The sequence below is a fragment of the Nicotiana tabacum genome, chromosome 12, assembly GCF_000715075.1.
Source record: "Nicotiana tabacum cultivar K326 chromosome 12, ASM71507v2, whole genome shotgun sequence".
Taxonomy (NCBI): domain Eukaryota; kingdom Viridiplantae; phylum Streptophyta; class Magnoliopsida; order Solanales; family Solanaceae; genus Nicotiana; species Nicotiana tabacum.
The window spans coordinates 126907726-126931215 of NC_134091.1; the positions used below are offsets into that span (position 1 = coordinate 126907726).

The 23490-nt window shown below is 37.2% G+C and overlaps 1 protein-coding gene across 1 annotated transcript; it reads left to right on the forward strand.

The window, feature by feature from the left end:
• Positions 1-11559: 11559 nt before the first annotated feature.
• Positions 11560-11952, forward strand: LOC107780139 (uncharacterized). The gene has a single exon (XM_016600658.2). The coding sequence runs from the start codon at positions 11560-11562 to the stop codon at positions 11950-11952; it is 393 nt and encodes a 130-aa protein (XP_016456144.2).
• The last annotated feature ends 11538 nt before the right edge of the window (positions 11953-23490 follow it).

Genomic DNA, 23490 nt, shown 5'->3' on the forward strand with positions numbered 1-23490 from the left:
CTCTGATCAGATGGTAAGTTATATACCGAGCCTGATGTGGCCGAGCGCCTATGAGCGAGCCCAGTTGACCGAGATATAGAGCCTAGTATGGTCGAGCGCCTATGAGCGAACCTACTACGGCAGAGCAGATATATATATATATATATATATATATATATATATATATATACCAAGCCTTATAAGGCCGGACAGCTATTCTACTTACTATATTGAGAGAGTCAAGTCAGTATCAGCAGGTGAGCATATCTTCAGATTATCTTTGACTCCCAGTTACTTTCAACTATTATTATTATCAGTTCAGTTTCATCTTTCAATTATATTATTGCCTTGCATACTCGGTACATTATTTCGTACTGACGTCCCTTTTTCTGGGGATATTGCATTTCATACGTGCAGGTTCAGATAGATAGACGGGTAGACCTCCTCAGTAGGTGTTGCCCGAGTTTAGCTTTATCGGTAAGCTCCACGTCCTTCGGAGTTGTCGGGTCTAGAGCTTTGTGTACATTCAGTATACATATATACATACATATATATATATATATATATATAGGTTATGGGTAGGTTGGTGCCCTGTTCCGATATCAGTACATCCATCAGTAGAGGCTTGTAGACATTTCTTGTCAATTAGTGCAGTATGTTGGGCTTGTTGGCCTTGTATGTATAATATGTTGGTTTGTCACTTGTAGGCCTTGTATGTATAATATGTTGGTTTGTAATCTTCAGTTGTATATGGCCAAAGGATGACATTATATATTCAGAGTCCCTTAGTCGCAAGTTGATACGCAAGAATAGATGAGGCATCAGGTGCCGGTCTCACCCCCCGGGTTCGGGGCGTGACACATCCGATGTCCCTAAGATAGCTTTTCGGACTCTATATGGGCATTATGAGTTTCTAGTGATGTCATTTGGGCTAACGAATGCTCCAGCATCATTTATGGATTTGATAAACCAGGTGTTCAAGCCCTATTTGGATTCCATTGTTGTTACACCCTATATTTTCGTACGTAATAGTGCATCGTAAGCAAACTAATGTAGGACCAAAAATGAGATAATCTTTGAAAGTATATAAAGTAAGTTAATCATGTTACCTCAGAGGTTACAAATATTGAAGATCATGAACAACAAGTACAAAGAGAGTTGGAAGGTTCAGAAGCCAAAGGAATTGAAGAAAATAATATTTCGTCGAAAATTGACAAGTTGGGAATGTTATAACATATACTTTTGGGGTAAGACTTGGGTACTTAACATGATAAGTAAGTTATGTTATGAGTTATATTATTCGTAGGATAGTCGTGTGTTATGTTTTGAAGTCAAGCGAGTTGTGAAACAAAAGTCGATGAAAGTCATCACAAGTTACGTTCATAAGTTTTACTAAAATTTGGGTCAAATGTAACTGCGATTTTCTCCGAATATACTTATATTTACAGGGTTTTCTACCCATAAAATTTAAGATATAAGAGTCTATTTTCTAACTCATAAAACTTTTTATCAATACGACATCAGAGTGGAGAGATATATGCATTTTTGCGCGACTACACAAGCTGCTAGGTGACAAGTAGGTGTGTCACCTACTTACTTAAATGAGAGTCCGAAAATGGGCCAGTTCGGGTCGTCCAAAGAGACCATTTAAAGTCCTATTTTGTTCATATAATACACTGATAAGAGGGAACAATAACTAAACCTAAACCCCTGCAATCATCCTCCTAAAACTTACACACAAACCCTAATTGAATTTCTCTCATTTTCAAGCTCTAGTTGGAGGTAAAACCTCGAGTTTGAAGAACCAAGATGGGAGCTGAGTTATTCAAAAAATAAGGTAAGTTTACTGCTCTCTTTTATCCATTTATTCTGCTGGAGATGTATGCAAAGTCGTTCTATAAGTGTAAGAACTCACGGAACAGTGATAGAAAGTCGTGAGTTCGAGTTATTCACTTGTTGCGGACTGTTTTGTATTGCTGTTGGATTGCATGTTTTACTAATGTTTTATGGAGTTTTGGATGATGAAGGGTGTGTAGAGACATAACATAAATTCAGGGCGGTGTCTGGTCATTCGTCGTAATATTTTCGGGCTATTTGACACTACTACGGTGGTCGTTTTGTGTATGAAGAGATTGGGGTGTGTTGGGGTGTTTTGTAGTATTTTGTGGTGTATATAAAGTTGGAAAATAATGTATATATGTTGATATTGTTGTGTTCTTGTGTTTTTGCATTTCATGCGTGCAAGTTCAGATAGACAGACGGGTAGACCTCATTAGTAGGTGTTGCATGAGTTCAGCTTGATCGGTGAGCTCCACGTCCTTCGGAGTTGCTAGATCTATGGTTTTGTGTACATATTGTGTATATATGTAAATATGTTATGGGTAGGTTGGGGCCCTGTTCCGATCACAGTACATACATCGGTATAGGCTTGTAGACATATCCTGTCAGTTAGTGCAGCATGTTAGGTTGTAGGCCTTGTATGTATATTTTGTTTGTTTGTCAACTGTAGTAGTTATGACGGACCTGTCGGCCCAACTTTATATTGATGTTTAGTCAGCACTAGTTTCTGTTCATTTTTATATTTTTCTTCACAAATTATCTTGCAATGTGGCCCCATAGACAAAGTATGACATTGTATGTTCAGAATCCCTCGGTCGCAAGTTGGTACGCTAGGTTAAGTGAGGCACTGGGTGCCGGTCTCGCCCCCAGGTTCGAGGCGGGACAAACTTGGTATCAGGACAGTTCTATCCTAGGGAGTCTACAAGACGTGTCTAGTAGGGTCTTATTTATAGATGTGTTGAGCACTACATTATATAAGCAGGGAACTACATGGCATTTAGTATTTGGTTACCCTTATTTCAAATCTAAATCGTGCTGTAGAACTAAGTTATAGGAAATTTGAGCTAAACTTACGTGTTGGTGTTTGCATACACAGATGACGATGAATAAGAAAACTATGGCTAGTCAGAGGAGAGACACATCAGTGGGTGAGGGGACCAGCAGGGTACCCCCAGTAGATAGGGCCCAGTCAGAGTCCCAGGGCGAGACCCCTACTCAGCCATTACCGGCTCCTCCACCACTTGAGGAGATTCCTAGGGATATCGCACATCCAGTTCCCCCTCCAATTCCATCAGATCAAGACATGAGGAGTCCGGTGCATTTGTTGACACAGTTGGTAGCTTCCCAGCAACATGATAGAGCATTATCTATTGCAATATCTTTTGAGGGTTCTGGGAGTTCAAGGGTCCGAGAGTTTATTGCTTTGAGTCTCCCAGAGTTCACGGGGACAGATCAGAGGGAGGACCCGTAGGATTTCATAGATCTGCTTCACAGGATCTTTCAGGTTATGCATGCCATGGAGAAAGAGGCAGTTGAGCTAGCATATTTTCAACTCCGAGATATAGCCATCCTTTGGTACGAGGGATGGGAGAGGTCCACGGGACATGATGCACCTCCAGCTGTTTGGGAGAATTTTTCAGATGCCTTCTTTGACCAGTACTTACGGCGGGAGATCCGACAGGCTTGGGTTGATCAGTTTCTAGCCCTCAAGTAGGTCAATATGAGTGTCTGAGAGTATAGTCTCTGTTTTGACTCATTGGCCAGATATGCACCGTCCATAGTTACTACTATGCGGGACAGCATCCACAGGTTTATAGCAGGTTTGGACCCAAAGTTGACCGAAGCATGTGCAATCGCTGCATTGCAGGATAGTATGGATATCTCCCGGATTCAGGCATTCGCCAGAATATAGAAAGGGGTAGGCGTCGGCAGTAAGGTACAGAGAGGACTGAGCAAGGGCAACGTAAGAGGATGAGATTTGCTAGGTCTCAAGAGCAGTCTCAGGGTAGTTATAGGACCAGTACTTCAGATGGACACCTAGACCTCCGCCACCTCAGTTACATGGTTACAGGTATGACTGCTATACTCAGTCAGGACTAGGTGAGAGCTCACGGGCATCGGGTTTGCAACGACAGTGAGGTTCAGGGCAGACATGGTCATTTCTACCACGGTGTGACATCTGTGGTAGAGGACACTTGGGCCAATACCGAGCAGGTTCTGATGCTTGTTATACATGTGGGCGTTCGGGGCATATGATGCGAGACTGCCCAAATAGATATTTTGGGGGTATGGCACAACCAGCGAGTTCAGTAACAGGATCATCTATGTCCGTGCATCCTTCAGGGTGTGAGTCTCAGTCTTCACCTGGTAGAGGTCGAGGCAGAGGTAGAGGTTCCAATTCAAGTGGTAATCAGAACCGTATCTATGCTTTAACGAGTCGACAGGACCAAGAGTTGTCACCAGACATTGTGACAGGAATATTGACCATTTGATCTCACGATGTTTATACCTTGATAGATCCAGGATCTACTTTATCGTATATTACCCCATTTGTCTTGGGGAAGTTTGCTATAGTGCCTGAAATACTAAGTGATCCTTTTGCAGTATCTACACCGGTTGGAGAATCGATTATTGCTAGACGGGTTTACCGAGGTTATACGGTGACAGTTTGTAGTCGTCAGACCTCAGCCGACCTAGTGGAGCTAGAGATGATGGATTTTGATGTTACCATGGGCATGGACTGGTTGGTAGCTTTCTATGCCACAGTTGATTGCCGAGAAAAAGGCAGCCAGATTTCATTTTTTGAGTGAGCTAGTCCTTGAATGGGTAGGTAATACAGCGACACCCAGAGGTAGGTTTATTTCCTATCTGAAGGCGAGGAAAATAATCGCAAAAGGATGCATTTATCATATTGTGCGAGTTACAGATACAGATGCTTAGATACATACACTTCAGTCTATTCCAGTAGTTAAAGAGTACACAAATGTGTTTCCATATGAGCTTCTAGGTATTCCTCCAGAGCGAGAGATTGATTTTAGCATCGATTTGCTTTTGGGAACTCAACCAATTTCTATCCCTCCATATAGAATGGCACCTGTCAAATTGAAGGAGTTGAAGGAGCAGTTAAAAGATTTGCTGGAGAAAGGTTTCATCAGACCCAGTACCTCACTTTGGGTTGTACCAGTATTGTTTGTGCGGAAGAAAGATGGCTCGTTGAGGATGTGTATCGATTATAGGCAGTTGAACAAGGTAACCATTAAGAATAAGTATCCACTTTCAAGGATCGATGACTTGTTTGATCAGTTGCAGGGGGCTAGATGTTTTTCAAAGATAGATTTGAGGTCGAGGTACCACCAGATCAGAGTTCAGAAGAAAGATATTCCGAAGACAACCTTCAGGACCCGATATGGCCACTTCGAGTTCCTTGTCATGGCCTTCGGGGTTGACGAATGCACCCGCCATATTTATAGACTTGATGAATTGCGTATTCTGGCCATTTTTAGATCTATTCGTATTAGTATTTATTGATGATATTTTGGTTTATTCCCGTTCAGAGGAGGAGCATGCGGACCACCTACGAGCGGTACTCCAAACCCTCCGTGATCGTAAGTTGTATGCTAAGTTTTCTAAATATGAGTTCTGGTTGAAGTCTGTAGCATTCTTGGGGAATATTATATCCGGTGAAGGTATAAAGTTAGACACTCAGAAGATTGAGGCCGTGAAATCCTTGCCCAGACCTACCACTCCGACAGAGGTTCGTAGCTTTCTAGGCTTAGCAGGATACTATCTGAGGTTCATAGAGGGTTTTTCTTCCCTTTCAGAACCATTGACGAAGCGACTCAGAAAGCAACTAAGTTTCAGTGGACAGAAGGTTGCGAGCGGAATTTCCAAGAGCTTAAGAATAGGTTGACTTCAGTGTCAGTTCTAACACTTCCAGAGTGTCCAGAGAGTTATGCCGTGTATTGTGTTGCATCAGGTGTCGGGTTAGGATGTGTCCTGATGCAACATGGGAAGGTAATTGCATATGCTTCAAGGCAGTTGAGTAAACATGAGAGGAATTATCTGACCCACGACCTCGAGTTAGCTACGGTTGTTTATGCACTTAAAATATGGCGGCATTATTTATATGGTGTTCATGTTGATGTATTTACATATCATAAAATCCTACAATATATCTTTAAGGAAAAAGAGTTGAATTTGCGACAGAGGTGATGACTAGAGTTATTGAAAGATTATGATGTTAACATTCTCTACCATCCAGGGAAAGCTAATGTTGTAGCAAATGCCTTAAGTCGCCGATCTATGGGTAGCTTAGCACATGTAGAGGCTGAGAAAAGAGAATTAGCTAGAGAGATTCATCAATTGGCTTGTTTGGGGGTTCTGTTAGTAGATTCTGACAATGGTGGAGTTGTACTCCAAAACACTGCAAAATCATCTCTCATAGCTGAAATCAAGGAAAGGCAGTACGAGGATCCAGAGTTGGTCGAGTTGAGAGAGCGAGTTCCGCAGAAGAAAAAGTCGTTGTTAGAGCTCAAGGGAGATGGGGTTCTCAGATATAGGGGTCGTCTATGCGTTCCAGATGTAGCAGGGCTACGAGACAGGATTATGTTAGAGGCATATTTTTCATGGTACTCCATTTATCCTGGGTCGACGAAGATGTATCATGACATTAAGAATGTGTACTGGTGGAACGATATGAAGAAGAACATTGCTGAATTTTTCACCCAGTGTCCTAGTTGCCAGCTGGTGAAGGTAGAGCACCAGAAGTCCAGAGGGCTAATGCATACTATAGAGATCCCGACGTGGAAATGGGAGGCGATAAATATGGACTTCATCACAGTTTTGCGTAGTTCTCATTGTAAGTTCGATTCTATATGGGTGATAGTCGATAGGCTCACGAAATCAGCCCATTTCCTACCAGTCAGATCTACATATATAACCGAAGATTATGTGAAGTTATATATTAAGGAGATAGTGTGGTTACACAGAGTACCAGTATCTATTATATCTGACCGTGGGGCCCAGTTTATAGCACATTTCTGGAGGTCATTTCAGAGAGATCTAGGGACTCAGGTGAATCTCAGCACAACTTTTCATCCACAGACCGATGGACAAGTTGAGCGCACAATTCAGACGCTCGAGGATATGTTACGAGCATGTGTGTTAGATTTAAAAGAAGTTGGGATGAACATATACCTCTTATCGAGTTTTCATATAATACAGTTGCCACTCCAGTATCAAGATGGCTCCGTACGAGGCTTTATATGGACGTAAGTGCAGATCTCCTATAGGCTGGTTTGATGTTGGAGAATCTGGGTTACATGGGCCAGACTTGATTCAGCAGGCCGTAGAGAAGGTAAAGCTTATCCAAAAGAGACTGTTGATAGCTCAGAGTCATCAGAAGTCATATTCTGATGTGTGGCGACGAGACTTAGAGTTCGTGGTTGATGACTGGGTGTTCTTAAAGGTGTCGCCTATGAAGGGCGTGATGAGATTTGGCAAGAAATGCAAGCTTAGCCCACGGTATATTGGGCCTTATGGGATTATTCAGAGAGTGGTCCAAGTAGCTTATGAGTTAGAATTGGCCTCGGAATTGGAGTCTATCCATCCATTTTTTCACGTATCTATGCTACGAAAGTGCATTGGCAATCCTACCCGAGTTGTTCCCACTGATGATGTATAGATTACGGATGACTTGTCATACGAGAAAGTTCCAGTTGTCATCCTAGACCGACAAATCCGCAAGATACGAAATAAGGATGTAGCCTCCGTGAAGGTTTAGTGGAGAAGCAAGAATATGGAAGAGATGACGTAGGAAGCGGAGGAAGAAATGAATTCTGAATACCCCCACCTATTTCAAACTGAAGATATGGCTCGAGATGGGATACATCAGCGCAACTCTATTCATGCCAGTAGGTTATCGGGTAAGCTCTTGTTTTTGACTTTTAGTATTTATGATTGACGGCCGTGTGAGGCCAAGTATTGCTATTTATAGACATTGGCCATGTGTGGAATGTATAGTATGTTTTTTGGCTGCGTGCAGGTTAGTTTTAGTCTAGTGTACGGAGGGGACTCTAGCAAAAACTGTTTTCCAAAGTCTCTAAGAGTAAACATTCGAGGACAATGTTCCCAATGGGGGAATGATATTACACCCTATATTTTCGTACATAAAAGTACGTCGTAAGCCTAATGTAGGACCAAAAATGAGATCATCTTTGAAATTATATAAAGTAAGTTAATCATGTTACCTCGGAGGTTACAAATATTGAATATCATGAACAACCAGTCCAAAGAGGGTTGGAAGGTTCAGAAGTTAAAGGAATTGAAGAAAATAATATTTCGCCGAAACTTGACAAGTTGGGAATGTTATAAGATGTACTTTTGGGGTGAGAATAGGGTTCTTAACATGATAAGGAGGTTATGTTATGATTTATGTTAGTCATATGATAGTCGTGTGTTATGTTTTGAAGTCAAGCGAGTTGTGAAACAAAAGTCGATGAAAGTCATCACAAGTTACATTCATAAGTTTTACTGATATTTGGGTCAAATGTAACTACGATTTTCTCCCAATATACTTAGAGTTACGAGGTTTTTTACACATAAAATTGAATATCTATGAGTCTATTTTCTAACGCATTAAACCATTTGTCAATACGACATCGGCATAGAGAGATATATGTATTTTTGCGCGACTGCGCAAGCTGCTAGGTGACACGTAGGTGTGTCACCTTCTTGCTTAAACGAGAGTCCGAAAATGGGACAGTTCGGGTCGTCCAAAGAGACAATTTAATGGCCTATTTAGTTCATATACTACACTGATAAGAGAACACAATAACCAAGCCTAAACCCCTGCAAATATCCTCCCAAAAATTACACACAAACCCTAATTGAATTTCTCTCCTTTTCAAATTCTAGTTGGAGGTGTCCGATTCGTAGTTCTAGGTGTTATTTTGGTATTTTGATCACGCGAGCGAGTTCGTATGAGGTTTTTGGACTTGTGTGCATATTTGATTTGGACCCCCGGGGGCTCAAGTGAATTTCAGATATAGTACAGATTATTTAAACTTAGAAAAATCTGGTTTTTGGACTTCTGCTGGTTTCTGGTGTAATGTACTTCACGATCACGAAGCCTCTACCGCTATCGCGAAGGGGGGAACTAGGCAGGGGAGGATTTTACTCTATGCGAACGCGAAGGACTGTATGTGAACGCAAAGTGGATGGGGGGCTTCCCTTCGCGAACGCGGACAGTGTATCTTGAACGCGTAGCTTTGTGGACCTGGGGGAGGGGAACTAACCAATACTCTTCGCGAACGTGGCACAAGGCTCGCTAATGCCTAGGTTGGTGGGTGTAAGCCTTTGCGAACGCAAAGGGTATCTCGCGACCATGTAGGTTATTTGAGTTGCTGCTTCGCGATTGCGTCAAGCCCTTCGCGAACGCGAAGAAGGCCTGACACCCAGTGATTAAAAACAGACCAAAACGGGATTCTTTCATTTTTTTTCATATACTCTCCATTAGAGCTCGGCCTAGAGGCGATATTTAAGAGAAAACTCAACATCAATTTATAGGTTTGTACATGTTAACTCATTTTCTTCCATTTCTAACACCACCCATTAATTACTAGCCCTAATCTTTGTTCTTCCATGCAAGAAAACTAGGGATTTAGGAAGAATTGAGGGTTTTTGCAAATTAGGGATTTAGACATCAAATTGAGGTCGGATTCCGAAACTAATTACATAATCGGGCTCGGGGTGAACGAGAAAATGGACTTTTGTCCGAACCTCAGGTTTTGACCAAGCGGGCCCAGGCTCAATTTTTGACATTTTGGGAAAAATTATGGAAATTCTAAATTTATGCATTGTAATTGATTTCTTCAGCAATATTTGACATTATTGAGTCTATTGCGGTTAGATACGACTGTTTTGCAGAAGGATTCTATGGGAAAGGCTTTGGTAGAGCTTTGAGTCGACTTATGGAGCGAGGTAAGTATCGTGGTTAACCTTGACTTAAGGGATTAAGACTTGTTTGCCTATTTGTTACTTGTTTAAATGTTAGATACAACGTATATGTTAGGTGACGAGTACTTATGCATTGTTATTGGGTTAAAGCATGTGGGTGAGACTTGTTTCTTGTAATTTATCTCTTTCTTTGATCATTATAGCCACGCTTAGACTAGTTAATTGATAAATTGATCGTTCTTTCTGTACTTATGAGCTATATGTGATAATTGAGTATTGTTTCTGAAGTTGAGATTGGTATTGTGGAACTATTGTTGACATAAGACTTGATATTGCTTATTCCGTCTCCCTATTTTTATATGTTCATTGTTACATGGTAAGGGAGAGTGTTAAAGTACGAAGGGTGATGTCATGCCGTATTTCAGAGTTAAAGCACGAAGGGTGATGTCATGTCATATCTATTGATTCATGATGAAATTGAGAGTAAAAACACGATGGGTGATGTCGTGTCGTATTTATCATTTTATGGTGAGATTTAGAGTAAAAGCACGAAGGATGATGCCGTGCAGTTTTATTCATTATGCTTGTTCATTTTGTTGATTGAAGGTTTATTGACTGATTGTTGTTAATATTCCCTGTTGTAGGTACTGTATCTTGTACCCCTTTCACATGTCCCCTCCCAATTGTACTTGTTAATTCTTTATTTGTTGTTATTTTGTACATATATTTCCGTTTGTACATGTTTAATTACATGGGTGTCCTGTCATAGTCTCGTCACTACCTCGCCAAGGTTAGGCTCGACACTTACGGAGTACATTAGGTTGGTTGTACTCATACAACACTCCGCACTTCTTGTGCAGATTTTGGTACTGGTCCCAGCTGTCCGTGAGGCATATTAACTCGAATTGGCATTTGGAGACTCGAGGTAGATCTGATGGTGTCCGCAGACCTTAAAGTCCCCTTCCACTTCCTCTATTTATTGTTCATTTCATTCGAGACAGTTGTATTTATTGCAAACCTTATTTGTAGAGATTCTAGAAGATCATGAACTTGTGACTCCAGATCCGGGTTATACTTAGATATTATTGGTTTTATGTCATTTGTATTCCGTTTTAGTTTCTTTTCGGCTTAATTGGTTTTACTTTATTGAATTGATTAAAAATTGGCTTAAAAATCCTCTAACGTTGGCTTGCCTAGCAAGTGAAATGTTAGGCGCCATCACGGTCCCGAAGATGGAAATTCCGGGTCGTGACAAAATGTTAAGGACATGGCGTCCTTACTTCATGTGTGCAGTGTAAATGTTAAGGACACCATGTCCTTAATATTTATACAACACCTATGAAGAAAGGGTAAAGATAGCTTTTCGTATTAATTTTAATAGAGTAATGACTATTTTTGCTCACAATTAAAAATATTGAATAAAAACTAAATAGCATGTTAAAAAGTGGCTATCCCATGCCATTTCAACGCATATGTACTAGTTTCTAGCTAACCCTTCACTTATCTCTACCCCTGATTTATAGTAAAGTTTTTAAATTATATGCACTATCATTATAATAAATTTGTATAGGATATGTGTATACTTAATCTATTAAATTTAGTAGGTAAACGTATTATTTATTATACAAGTTACCAATGAATATTTAATAAATAAGGTTACTCACAATTAACTTTTAAATGACTTGATTGACATATAAAGCTTAAATTCATTACAAAAAGAGGATCTTTACACAAATAGTTTGTATGAATTCATTATTTATTTTTCCTAGTTGATATATATACATTATGGAAGTTGCGAGAGAGGTTTTAGGAGTTACAAAGGGATACCCTGGGAGACGTATAGGGGATTGGTGGTGGAATACGGAGGTCCAAGGAAAAGTTGAAGTCAAGAAAACGGCTTATTTGAAACTAGTGGAGAGCACAAACGAGGAGGAAAAGAGGACAAATTGGGAATGTTATAAGAAGGCAAAGAGAGAGGCGAAGTTAGCGATTACGGCGGCTAAGACTGCTGCCTTTGGACGAATATATGCGGAGCTTGGGAGCAAAGGCGGGGACAAGAAGTTGTACAGGTTAGCCAAAGTAAGGGAGAGGAAGGCTCGTGACTTGGACCAAGTAAAGTGCATCAAAGATGAGGACGACATGGTATTGATGGAAGATGCCCTTATTAGACGAAGATAGCATGCATACTTCCACAGACTGTTGAACGAGGAGGGGGACAAAAGCATTGTGCTGGGTGAGTTGGAGCACTCCGAGAGTCTGCGTGATTTTGGCTATTGTAGGCGTATTAAGGTCGAAGAGGTTATGGGAGTGATGCGTAAGATGAGCAGGGGAAAAGGGACTGGGCCAGACGAGATCCCGGTAGAATTATGGAAGAGTGTGGGCGTGGAGTGGCTTACTGGGTTGTTTAATGTTATCTTTAAGACGAAGAAGATGCCTGAAGAATGGAGGTGGAGTACAATGATTCCTTTGTACAAGAACAAGGGTGGTATCCAAAACTACAATAACTATAGGATTATCAAGCTACTGAGTCATACTATGAAAATTTGGGAGAGCGTGGTAGAAGTTAGGGTGAGGAAGAGTGTGTCTATTTCAGAGAATCAGTTTGAATCAGTTAGCGGCGTTCCGGTAGGGTAATCAAGGATATATATGATGGTGCTAAGACTCAAGCGAGAACAATTAGAGGTGACTCAAATCACTTTCCAATAGTGATGGGGTTGCACCAGGGATCAGCTCTTAGCCCGTTCTTATTTGCTCTGGCAATGAATGTGCTAACACGGCACATTCAAGGGGAGGTGCCATGGTGCATGTTGTTTGCCGATGACATAGTGCTGATTGATAAGACGAGGAACGGGGTCAATGCGAGGCTGGAGGTCTGGAGGCATACCCTAGAGTCTAAAGGATTCAAGTTGAGCAGGACCAAAACGGAATACTTGGAGTGTAGGTTCAGTAACGGGACTCATGAAGCGGACGTGGATGTGAATCTTGATACCCAAGTCATCCCGAAGAAGGGTAGTTTTAAGTATCGGGTTTATAATCCAGGGTAACAGGGAGATTGATGATGAGTTCTCCCACCGTATCAGTGCGGGGTAGATGAAATGGAGGCTCGCATCCGGTGTTTTGTGTGATAAAAAGGTGCCACCAATATTTAAGGGTAAGTTCTACAGAGTGGTGGTTAGACCTACTATGTTGTATGGGGCTGAGTGTTAGCCAGTCAAGAAATCCCATATTCAGAGGATGAAAGTAGTAGAAATGAGGATGTTGAGATTGATGTGTGGGCATACCATGAGAGATAAGATTAGGAACGAAGTTATTCGGGACAAAGTGGGAGTGGCCCCCGTAGAGGACAAGATGCGGGAGTTGAGGCTGAGATGGTTCAGGCACGTGCAGATGAGGAGTACAGATGCTCCTATTAAGAGGTGTGAGAGGCTGGCCGTGGAGGGGCTGAGAAGGGGTAGAGGAAGGCCGAAGAAGTATTGGGGAGAGGTGATTACGCAGGATATGATGCTACTTCAGCTCACTGAGGACATGATCTAGGATAGAAAGGTGTGGAGGTCAAAGATTAGAGTAGTTGGAGAGTAGGTAGTCGAGAGTTTCCCATTCTTTTTTAGTTGTATTAGCAGCTCCCTTGTTTTTTTTTCGTTCGCTCTGTGTATCATATGTTCCAGTTTGTTACTGTTTGATGCTATTTTCTGTTACTAGTTTCGTTGTTGTTGTTGTTATTGTTGTTACTATAGTTGTCTTTCTCCCCTTTTCCTTATCGTCCTTTGTCCCCCTATTCTTTCTTTCTTCTTCATCTTCTTCCTTTCTCTCTTTCACCTTTTCTTGAGCCGAGAATATTGGAAACAACCTCTCTAACTCGTCGGGCAATGGTAAGGTCTGCGTACACACTACCCTCTCCAGACCTCACTTGTGGGATTATACTGGATATATTGTTATTGTTGTTGTATATGGTTAGTTGCGTACGACTTTAAGGGCAAGAGCATGTTTGAAGATGCCTCATATTTGTTTCTAAATTGATATTTATTCGTCCTCTTTCATCTTTTGTCTACTCATGAGCACCCAAAAATTAGTATTATATACTTGAGTCTATTATTTAGATGGTCACTAAACTTTTCGAAATTATGTACCAAAGTCATTTTTCTTTCGTTTGTAACATCAAAGTCACTTAACTATGCCTATAGCACTTAGAAGGTCACTCAAATAGATTTATCAAACTTTTGATCGCCAAATACCTATTTTACCCTCTAAATTATCAACTTTTATCTTATGTTTTTTTTTTAATATTATGATTTTTTTTCTTTTTAATCAGTATTATGGACTTACCAACTGAACAAAAATATTTTATTTAAAAATAAAAAGTAAAAAAAAAACTATAGCATATATAGTGTCGAAATAATAATATACTTGAGCATAATATTCAAGAATATGTAATGTATATTACAAAAATATATTTATTTTTAATAATTATTTTCTATAGTACGTGCATGGAATATATATTTTAAAAAATTTATTTTCTCTCATTCTCAATTGTGTAAATAATTTTTTGAGTTTTTTTTTTATCAAAATTATAATTACGAACTAATTGTTCTAATTAACTTTCTACTATGCTCAATATTTTATTATTCCAGCATTATATATGCTTAAATACTATTTTAATTTTTTTAATTTATAAATATAATTTATTTATTTTAAGGTAAGTCCATAATATAAATTAAAAAGAGAAAAAAATTATTATATTAAAAAGCTAAAAAAAAATAAAAAGAAGATAAAAATTGATAATTTAGAGGGTAAAATAGTTGAGTGACCTTCTGAGTGCTATTGACATAGTTAAGTGACTTTGTTGTTACAAACAAAAGAAAGATGAATGGTAGATAATTTCGGATAGTTGAGTAATCACATGAGTAATTGACTCTTATATACTTCAAAGGGCTTTGCCTCCAATTGTTGTATGTACTCTTTTGAAAATGCCCGTAAAACATGATTTCTTAGCAACTTGTTGTAAATGTGAGACAATATTGTTGAAAAAATTAATTAATAATTAATTGTCTGTTTGAGTGCATTTTCAATAATTGATCTGAAGAAAATAAACTAATTATAAGTGGTCCTCCTGATCTATATGAATAAAATACGTCTAACGAGGAGACTTAATTAAGCAGATCTAACAGGCAACAGCTAACTAATTCATACCTATTAATTAATGTAATAATTTGTATTAGTGATCTATGGTATACTAAAATAGAATCTTAGGTTTCGAAGAGTCTAGAAACAAAATAAAATAAGTAAGAGTCTAAAAAAGGAAATAATAATCTGATGGAACTTTAAGAAGATACCGTGAATATCCTGCAGGGTAAATAAGCTTTAACGTCGTTTTTGGAATACCGTATTTGTTCCTTATTTTCATATCAATATTACTACTATTATTATCGTATTATCTTATTCTTCGATTTTTATTACAACGTGTTATTTCCTTTACTTTGATTATCTTACTGCTTTATTATTTTGTTGTTGTTGAATGTGTATGTTGTTGAATGTGTATGAACAAAGTCCCACATGGGAAGTAGAAAAGAAAAATAAGCTACTTATAAAGAATTGGATACTCTTAATAGTGTGAGGCATTTTGGAAAAAATTCGAGTTTAGCCCAAAGCGGACAATATCACACCATGTTAAGAGTATCTTTGTGCACAATCTTTTGACTTTACTTTAAAGGGACCACACAAATCAGAGTGTACTAGCTCCAATAATTCGGGCTAGTATCGTTGTGATATTATCCGTTTTGGACCAAACCCGCATGGTTTTCTTCAAAAAGCCTTACACCATTAAGAGTATTCAACTCTTTATAAGTAACTTATTTTTGTTTTCTACTTCCATGTGAAACTTTTTCACACACACCCAACAGTTACTATTCTTATCTTTATTATTTTCAATAGGGTTTCTTCACTACTGTTTTTCAACATGGTTTCTTTTTCAATCCTGCTTAGCTTAGAAATAATTTTTTTGAGCTGATTGAGTGTTTATTGGAAATAATTTTTCTACCTCCACAAGGTAGGGATAATGTTTGCGTACACACTACCCTCCCAAGATCCCAATTGTGGTAAATTTCGTTAAAGATATTCAAGATTTAATATAAATATATAAAAATAAATTTTAACTTATATATACTCGTATAATTTTATATTCACAATATATAATTTTCCGATAAAGAGTATTCAACTGACTACCTTTCCGGCTAACCGGTGGTTTGGATGATTCCTTTACGGTTTATACATTTGAAAAGGCTCTCTATGTTGCCTATCTATCATGAAATCACTTAAATTCCTTAATTTTGTGCCTTGATCTAATAATCTGGAAATAATATTTCCGCAACAGCTTGTTTCCTTACAAGTAATAATTATTATAGAGCAAAGGTTTAGATACTTCATCTTTTTTTTTCATACGACACTATTTTTCTTTTTAGTACGCTTGGAAATAATTGACACATTTGTTATTATATAAGGGTCGTCTGTATGCAAGGAAAATGTCACAAAACTCATTTTTCTTTAATCAAGAATATTCAAGATATCATATTACTCCGTTTGCAATTTTGAAAAGATAAAATGGATAAGTTGATGCGCATTAGCAAAATTCGTTACTAATCTTATTTAGAGACGAATTAGCAAATAAAAAAATTCGGTTAGCGACGGATTCGCTACGAACTTCGTAGCTAAATCCAGATATTTTGTAGTTATCTCTATGTGATGTTCTCTCAATATCATAATAAGAGCACTTCCAAAGTACGAGGCGAATCTAGTAGTATAAACGTAAGTTCATTTGAACTCTTAACTTCTAACCTAGCTATATTTACAATATTTGTATAGAACTCATTAAAATTACAAAAACAATATTGAACTATAAGCCCAAAAACTTAAATGTGTTAGAAAATAAAGACTGTAAAGTAAAGAAACCGAAGACAAGTTTAGAGAGAGATTGATATATTATTCAACTTCAAACTGATGTACATAATGAATTGAAAACTCCTCTATTTATAGAAGAAAGGAAGCAGCCGCGAGACTTTTCAGAAAGCAGTTGCGAGGCTTTTCTTGAGCTGCTTGTAAGTTGTCTGCATGAGCTACTTGCAACCTGCCTGTTTAATAAGAAGCTGCTGCAAATCATTTCATTGAATAGATTGCAACCTGCTTGCATCAGTTGCTTGTAGATAAACTTCAATAGAGTACCAAACGGATAATCTTCCTGAAGTAGAGTAATAAATGGACATCAACAATATAATTATTTTCATAACACTCCCCCTTGGATGTTCATTAAAAGATATTGTACCTCGTTAAAACCTTACTAGGAAAAACCCAGTGGGAAAAATCCTAGTGAAGGAAAAGGAGTACACAAATTTAGTAATACGCACTTCTAGCTGCCTCGTTAAAAACCTTACAAGAAAAACCCCATGGAAAAAATCTTAGTAAGGGAAAAAGAGTACAACGCGTATTTCACTTCCCCTAATGAAAAACCTGCTTCAAATGTTGAAGTTGGCAAAGATTTAGTGAACAAATCTACTGGATTGTCACTTGAACGGATTTGTTGCACATCGACATCATAATTTTTCTGAAGATCATGTGTAGAATAATTTTGGTAAAATGTGCTTCATTTTATCTCTTTTTATAAATCCTCCCTTTAATTGGGTTATGCTTGCAGCATTGTCTTCGTATAAAATTGTGGATCTTTTACCACATTTTTCTTGAACAAAATGAATCACTTATCTCAACCATACGCATTTCCTATTTGCTTCATGAATATATATTATCTCAGCATGATTTGAAGAAGTAGCAACAATAGATTTCTTTATGGAGCTCCATGATATTACAGTACCTCCACATGTAAACATGTACCCGGTTTGAGAGCGAGCTTTATGGAGATCAGATAAATAACCTGCATTTGCATAACCAACAAGATCTGCACACCTTTGTTAGCATAATACAAACTCATATCAAGAGTTCCCTTTAAATATCACAATATATGCTTAATCTCGTTCCAATATCTCCGTGTAGGAGAAAAGCTATATCATGCTAGTAAATTAACATAAAATGCTATGTCAGGCCTTGTAGCATTAGCAAGATACATAAATACACCGGTTGTACTGAGATAGGGTATTTCAGGACCAGGGAGTTCTTCATCCACTTCTGGAGGTCGAAACTTGCCCTTATTCACTTCAAGTAATCGAACAACCACTGGTGTACTCAATGAATGAGCTTTTTCCATATAAAAGTATTTTAAGACCCTTTCTGTATAAGCAGATTGATGGATAAAGTTTTCGTTTGTTAAATGTTCAATTTGCAGATCAAGACAATGCTTTGTCTTTCCAAAATCTTTTATCTCAAATTCTTTCATAAGGTATTCAACTGTCTTTTGGAGCTCTTCTCGAATTTCAACAAGATTTGTGTCATCAATATAAACAGTAAGTATAGCAAATTCTGATGATATTTTCTTTATAAAAATACATGGACAAATAATATCTTTTATGTAACCTTCTTTCAGTAAATATTCACTGAGGCGATTATACCATATGCACTCAGATTGCTTTTAAATCGTACAAAGATTTTTGTAATTTGATCGAGTACATTTCTCGATACTTTAAATTATATGCTTCAAGCATATTAAATCATTCAAGGATCTTCATATAAATTTGATCAAATGAGTCATATAGGTTATGACATGCATTTAAATGGCATGACATCTTCAGGTGTCTGGATTACAGGTCTGATCCTCACAATCTTTTACAATATTGTGCACTATATTGTATTAAATATATCATCGACGATCATTTTGTATCGTTTCCTAAGCGATATAACTTGTTGAGATCTCATCACTTTCTTTATTTTCAGGTACCTGAACTTCTTCTAGAGTTTCATGAAGTGTTATGTCGTGAGCTCTTCTAGAGCTCATTTCCTCCTCATTTTGATCATTTACTCCTATCATTTTTCAATGATTGTTATCTTTGAAACCGATCGGTTTACTACGCTTCATGCGTGCAGTAAACTTTATCCTTTCAGGACTTTAATTTTAATAGGAGCATTTGCAGCTGAAATATGATATTTAATTTTGGATCAACAAATGCTTCTCGCATTTGACTTGAATTATCTTCTAAGTGAGGATCATATTAATGATAATTCGATTCATATAGCATATTCTCCAGCTGCTTATTCCATCCCTCAAATGTTAGAAAAACTAACATATATCCCCAATCTTCTTTGGGGAACCTATCTTTGTGCATTGTGGTAGAGTAATTAATCATATACCACACATCAATAATTATTAGATAGTAAAAAATATTTGGATTCTGATCCAGAACCAATTGTGAGGGGAGGACTTATCATATCTTGTTGGCCTGATACATATAAGTGTTGTTGTATCCAATTTAGAAAATCTTAGACCAACACATGAAGTTTTGTTCTCATAAATAATAGTTTAGCTATTAATAGGAGGTATTCAATGCTAAACCAGTTTGGATATAAACCAATATTATCAAGATGAACTGTCTTGATTTCATAATCTGAAAGTTATGCTCTTAATTGAGAAAAGCAATTCCAAATGTCAAACTATAAGTTGACAATAAACACACATGTAACCATCTCATATATGTATCTATAAGTGGTTCACATGATAGATGAATGAACACATATTCACCTTTTATATATTCCAGAATTCAGGGGTCTTAGTTCCAACTTTAGCTGGTATAATCAATTTATTATGAGAACAAGCAACACAAGAGAATTCTTGCAGAATCTTCTAGTTCTTCAACATATGCTTATCTGAATTCTCAAATAGCTCATTTAAAAATGACAAATAAAAACTTCAAGTTTATCATGGCATGTGTTATATCTTAGTAAACTTCTGATTTACTATGGCACAAACTTTTGCATTAGTAAACTTCTGATTTACTATGGCACAAACTTTTGCATTAGTAAACTTCTGATTTACTCTGACTACTTTTGTATCAGTAAATTTTTGATTTACTATAGTTAATTTTGCATTAGTAAACTTCTGGTTTACTGTGATACAAGATGTAGTACAAATTGAATAATAAAGCGGGTAACTTCTCACATACATATTATTTTACCCCCAATGATCGTGGAAACATGAAGATTTTAATTTTCCAATTATTTGTAGTCTCAGTATGATAGCCATTCGTATTAGTAAACTTTTGATTTATTACAACATATGTTTTTACCACAATCATATAACATGAATGACAAATTTGCATATAAGTTCTTCGAGAGCCTTTATTTACTATCCACAATCTAATATTATTCGAAAACTACTGGTGTCACGTATTTTCTAGACAAATAGTTAGCTCTTCAGACACTTCTGGTATCATGAGAGAAAATCATAATCAAATAAACATTACAAAGACAATTCTAAATTTATAAATGTCAGAAATCAAGAATTTCAATATTTTTACCACTAACTTTGTGACAAATATCTCCTTCAGGGAGAAACGCCATTAACATCTGAATATTTTATATCAAAGCGGCAATCACATAGTCATTACATCCTTTAGGAAAATATACATGAGTTATTATTTTCTTCGGGGTAGTTAATAACAACTAATCATAATATATCAATGTGGTTGTAGTAGAAAGCATTCTACAAGAATACTTTTTGCCTTAGAATGATACTTAATAAAATTATCCAAGATGTTTTACGTACAACAGGTACGTGTGACAATGATCTTTATGCTACAAAAATAATATTTATATCCTCTGTTATTCTACCTCTTCACGAGATAAGTTGTGATATTTCTTCATTCACTCCAGGGAATGAAAATGTGCTTCAAAAATAACTTTGAATAACTCATTATTTTGTTTAAGCACATAGAGAAACTGCTTCAAAATATTTTCCTACTTCAGGAGGAAATTTTAATTATTTTACTACTTCAGAAGCAAATTTAAAATACAAAATGTTGAGTATATATTCTCTCAATCATATTACCTCTTTTGGAGGTGAATTGTAATGTATTCACATCAAGAGATTTACGAGCTTTATTAATATTATCACATTCAATTCAGGTAATGGATTAATATTTATCAAAAGTTCTCATCCTTCAGGGAACGGAACATAATTATCTGAACGTGTATTAATCACACCAAATTGTGTGATGTCTTAGAACCTCTTTTACGATTATACTACTTCGGGAGCAAATCGAGGCATGCATGCAATATAGAGAATATTTCTCTAGCTTATCTTTAATTGTAACCACAGAAAGCCTAAATTATCACTTCTGGTGGTCATAGGCATATACCACTTCTGGTGGTTAACAAAATTTAGTTACAATGAGATATACGAAACATAACCACTTCTGGTGGTTGTATATTTCTTGCAAACTCTGCTGGAGTTTAAGTGGATCTAACAATGTTATTCACTTTATAATCCTTTATTAAGATAATAAGGATGAAAATAAATACCAAAATAGGTATTGTATATGTAGCATATAACCAAGCAAGCGATGATAAAGATATTAAACCAAATATAAGCAAAAGGCTCAAATTACTTTACATAAATTTGGTCACTCCAGACATAAATGTTATCCACATCACTACTGCCAAGAAGAAAAGCTCACCACCTCAAGGATATAATCTGCCTTATGATGCTAGGAATGAATAATATCTAGCCATGGACATAAGAGTGTCGCATTACATCGGAGATGAACACATGAACACTGAAATAGAAATTAAATTCGAAGTAAGTGCTCAAAATGTGTGATGACCCAAAATGTCATCTTTAAATTTAATAATTAATTATGTGTTCTAAAATCTTGAAAAGCACTATTTATCATTACTCGACTTGTGTGCTAAGTCCGTAAAATTTTTCGAAAAGTTCTTATGTGAAAAAGGATTTTAAATGTGAATTAGAACTTTAAAACTCAATTGAGTTGACTTTGGTCAACATTTTGAGCAAATGGAATCGGATTAGTATTTTGACAGGTAGGTCAGTATCGTGATTTGGGACTTGGACGTATGCCCGAAATCAAATTTCGAGGTCCCTAGCCCGAGATATAGAATTTTGATGAAAAAATATAAGTTTAAGTTTAAATAGTGATCAGATGTCGAATTATATGCAAACGACCCCGGAATAGAATTTTGATGATTCCAATAGCTCCGTATGATAATTTTGGACTTAAGAGCGTGATCGGAATTTTATTTGGAAGTCCGTAGTGAAATTAGGCTTAAAATGGCTAAAACAAGAATTTAAGTTTGAAAGTTTGACTAGGGAGTTGACTTTTTGATACCGAGTCGGAATACAGTTCCAAAACTTTTATAGCTATGCTATGTCTTTTATGACTTATGTGCAAAATTTGAGATCAATCAGACTTGATTTGATAGGTTTCGAGGGACTCGGGTGAGTTTCGGATGGTTAACGGATCAAAATTTAGACTTAAACAGCTGCTGCAATTTTTCTCTTCTGCTGGAAATTCTGGGCTGTGATTGAGCCCAAGATCGAGGCCCATGATCGGACTCCCAAAATCGGACTCCCTGATCGAGCTCCCATGATCGGACTCCATGATCGAGCTCCCTGATCGGACTCTCTGATCGAGCTCCCTGATCGGACTCCCTGATCGAGTTCCTTGATCGGACCGGACAGATCTGTAAGTTATAAACAAAACAGGGGCATTCGTCCCATTTGCCATTTTTGACGAACTTGAGCTTGAACAGAGGCGACTTTTGACAGATTTTCAAGGAAAGACATTGGAGTAAGTGATTCCAACTCGGATTTGGTCAATATACACAAATATATCATTATTTTCACCATTTAATTAGTGTTTTGAGATAGAAATTTGAAAAATGTTTAGAAATCTCATAGAAACAAATTTTTGAGATTTCGGTGTCGATCCGGAGTCGAATTTGAGTGAAATTGGTATGGTTGGACACGTAATTGAATGGGTTGTCGTATTTTATAACTTCGCCGGATTCCGAGATGTGGGCCCCACATACGAATTTTTAATTAATTTCGGAATTTTTATTGAAAATGTAGTATTTTCTTATAAAATTGATTCCGATAAATTTTAGTGATTATATCGAATTATTTTTGGTTAGATTCGAGCCAATCAAAGTTGGATAATTGAGGAAAGGGCCTTCTAGTGGATTAAATTGGAGCAAATTGAGGTAAATCTCTTGTCTAATCTTATGAGGGGGAAATTTACCCCATAGGTGATTAAATTAAATAATTGTTGCTAATTGCGGGGGCTACGTACGCACGAGATTACGAGAGTCCGTGCGTAGCTACTATTAATGCTAAAGTCCGGGTAGTTTAGAACTCAAAGCATGAATTACTTGTGTAAATTGTATTCCTTATTAATTAAATTATTTGATATATATATTGTGAATTGTCATGAAAGGTAGTAAAGGATGAAATTTTTATATGCTTAAATTTTGTTTAGATTAATTAATTGTCGAAATAAATTGTTATCCTCTCGAATAAATTTTACAATAAATACTCTTATTCCGAAGGTACATAAAAAAATGTCCTCTTTTCTTGTGGATCGGGCCGAACGCCTCGGCAGGATAGATGCACTTATGGATCGTGCCGCACGTACCTTGCCAATGTACACAATACTCTGGATCGGTCCGTACGACCTCGACAGAAATCGTGCTTAATAATAATAATTACACGATACTTTGATAGTTTATTTCAGCTTATGAAGCTAATTAATAAATTGAAATTTTATTGGAATT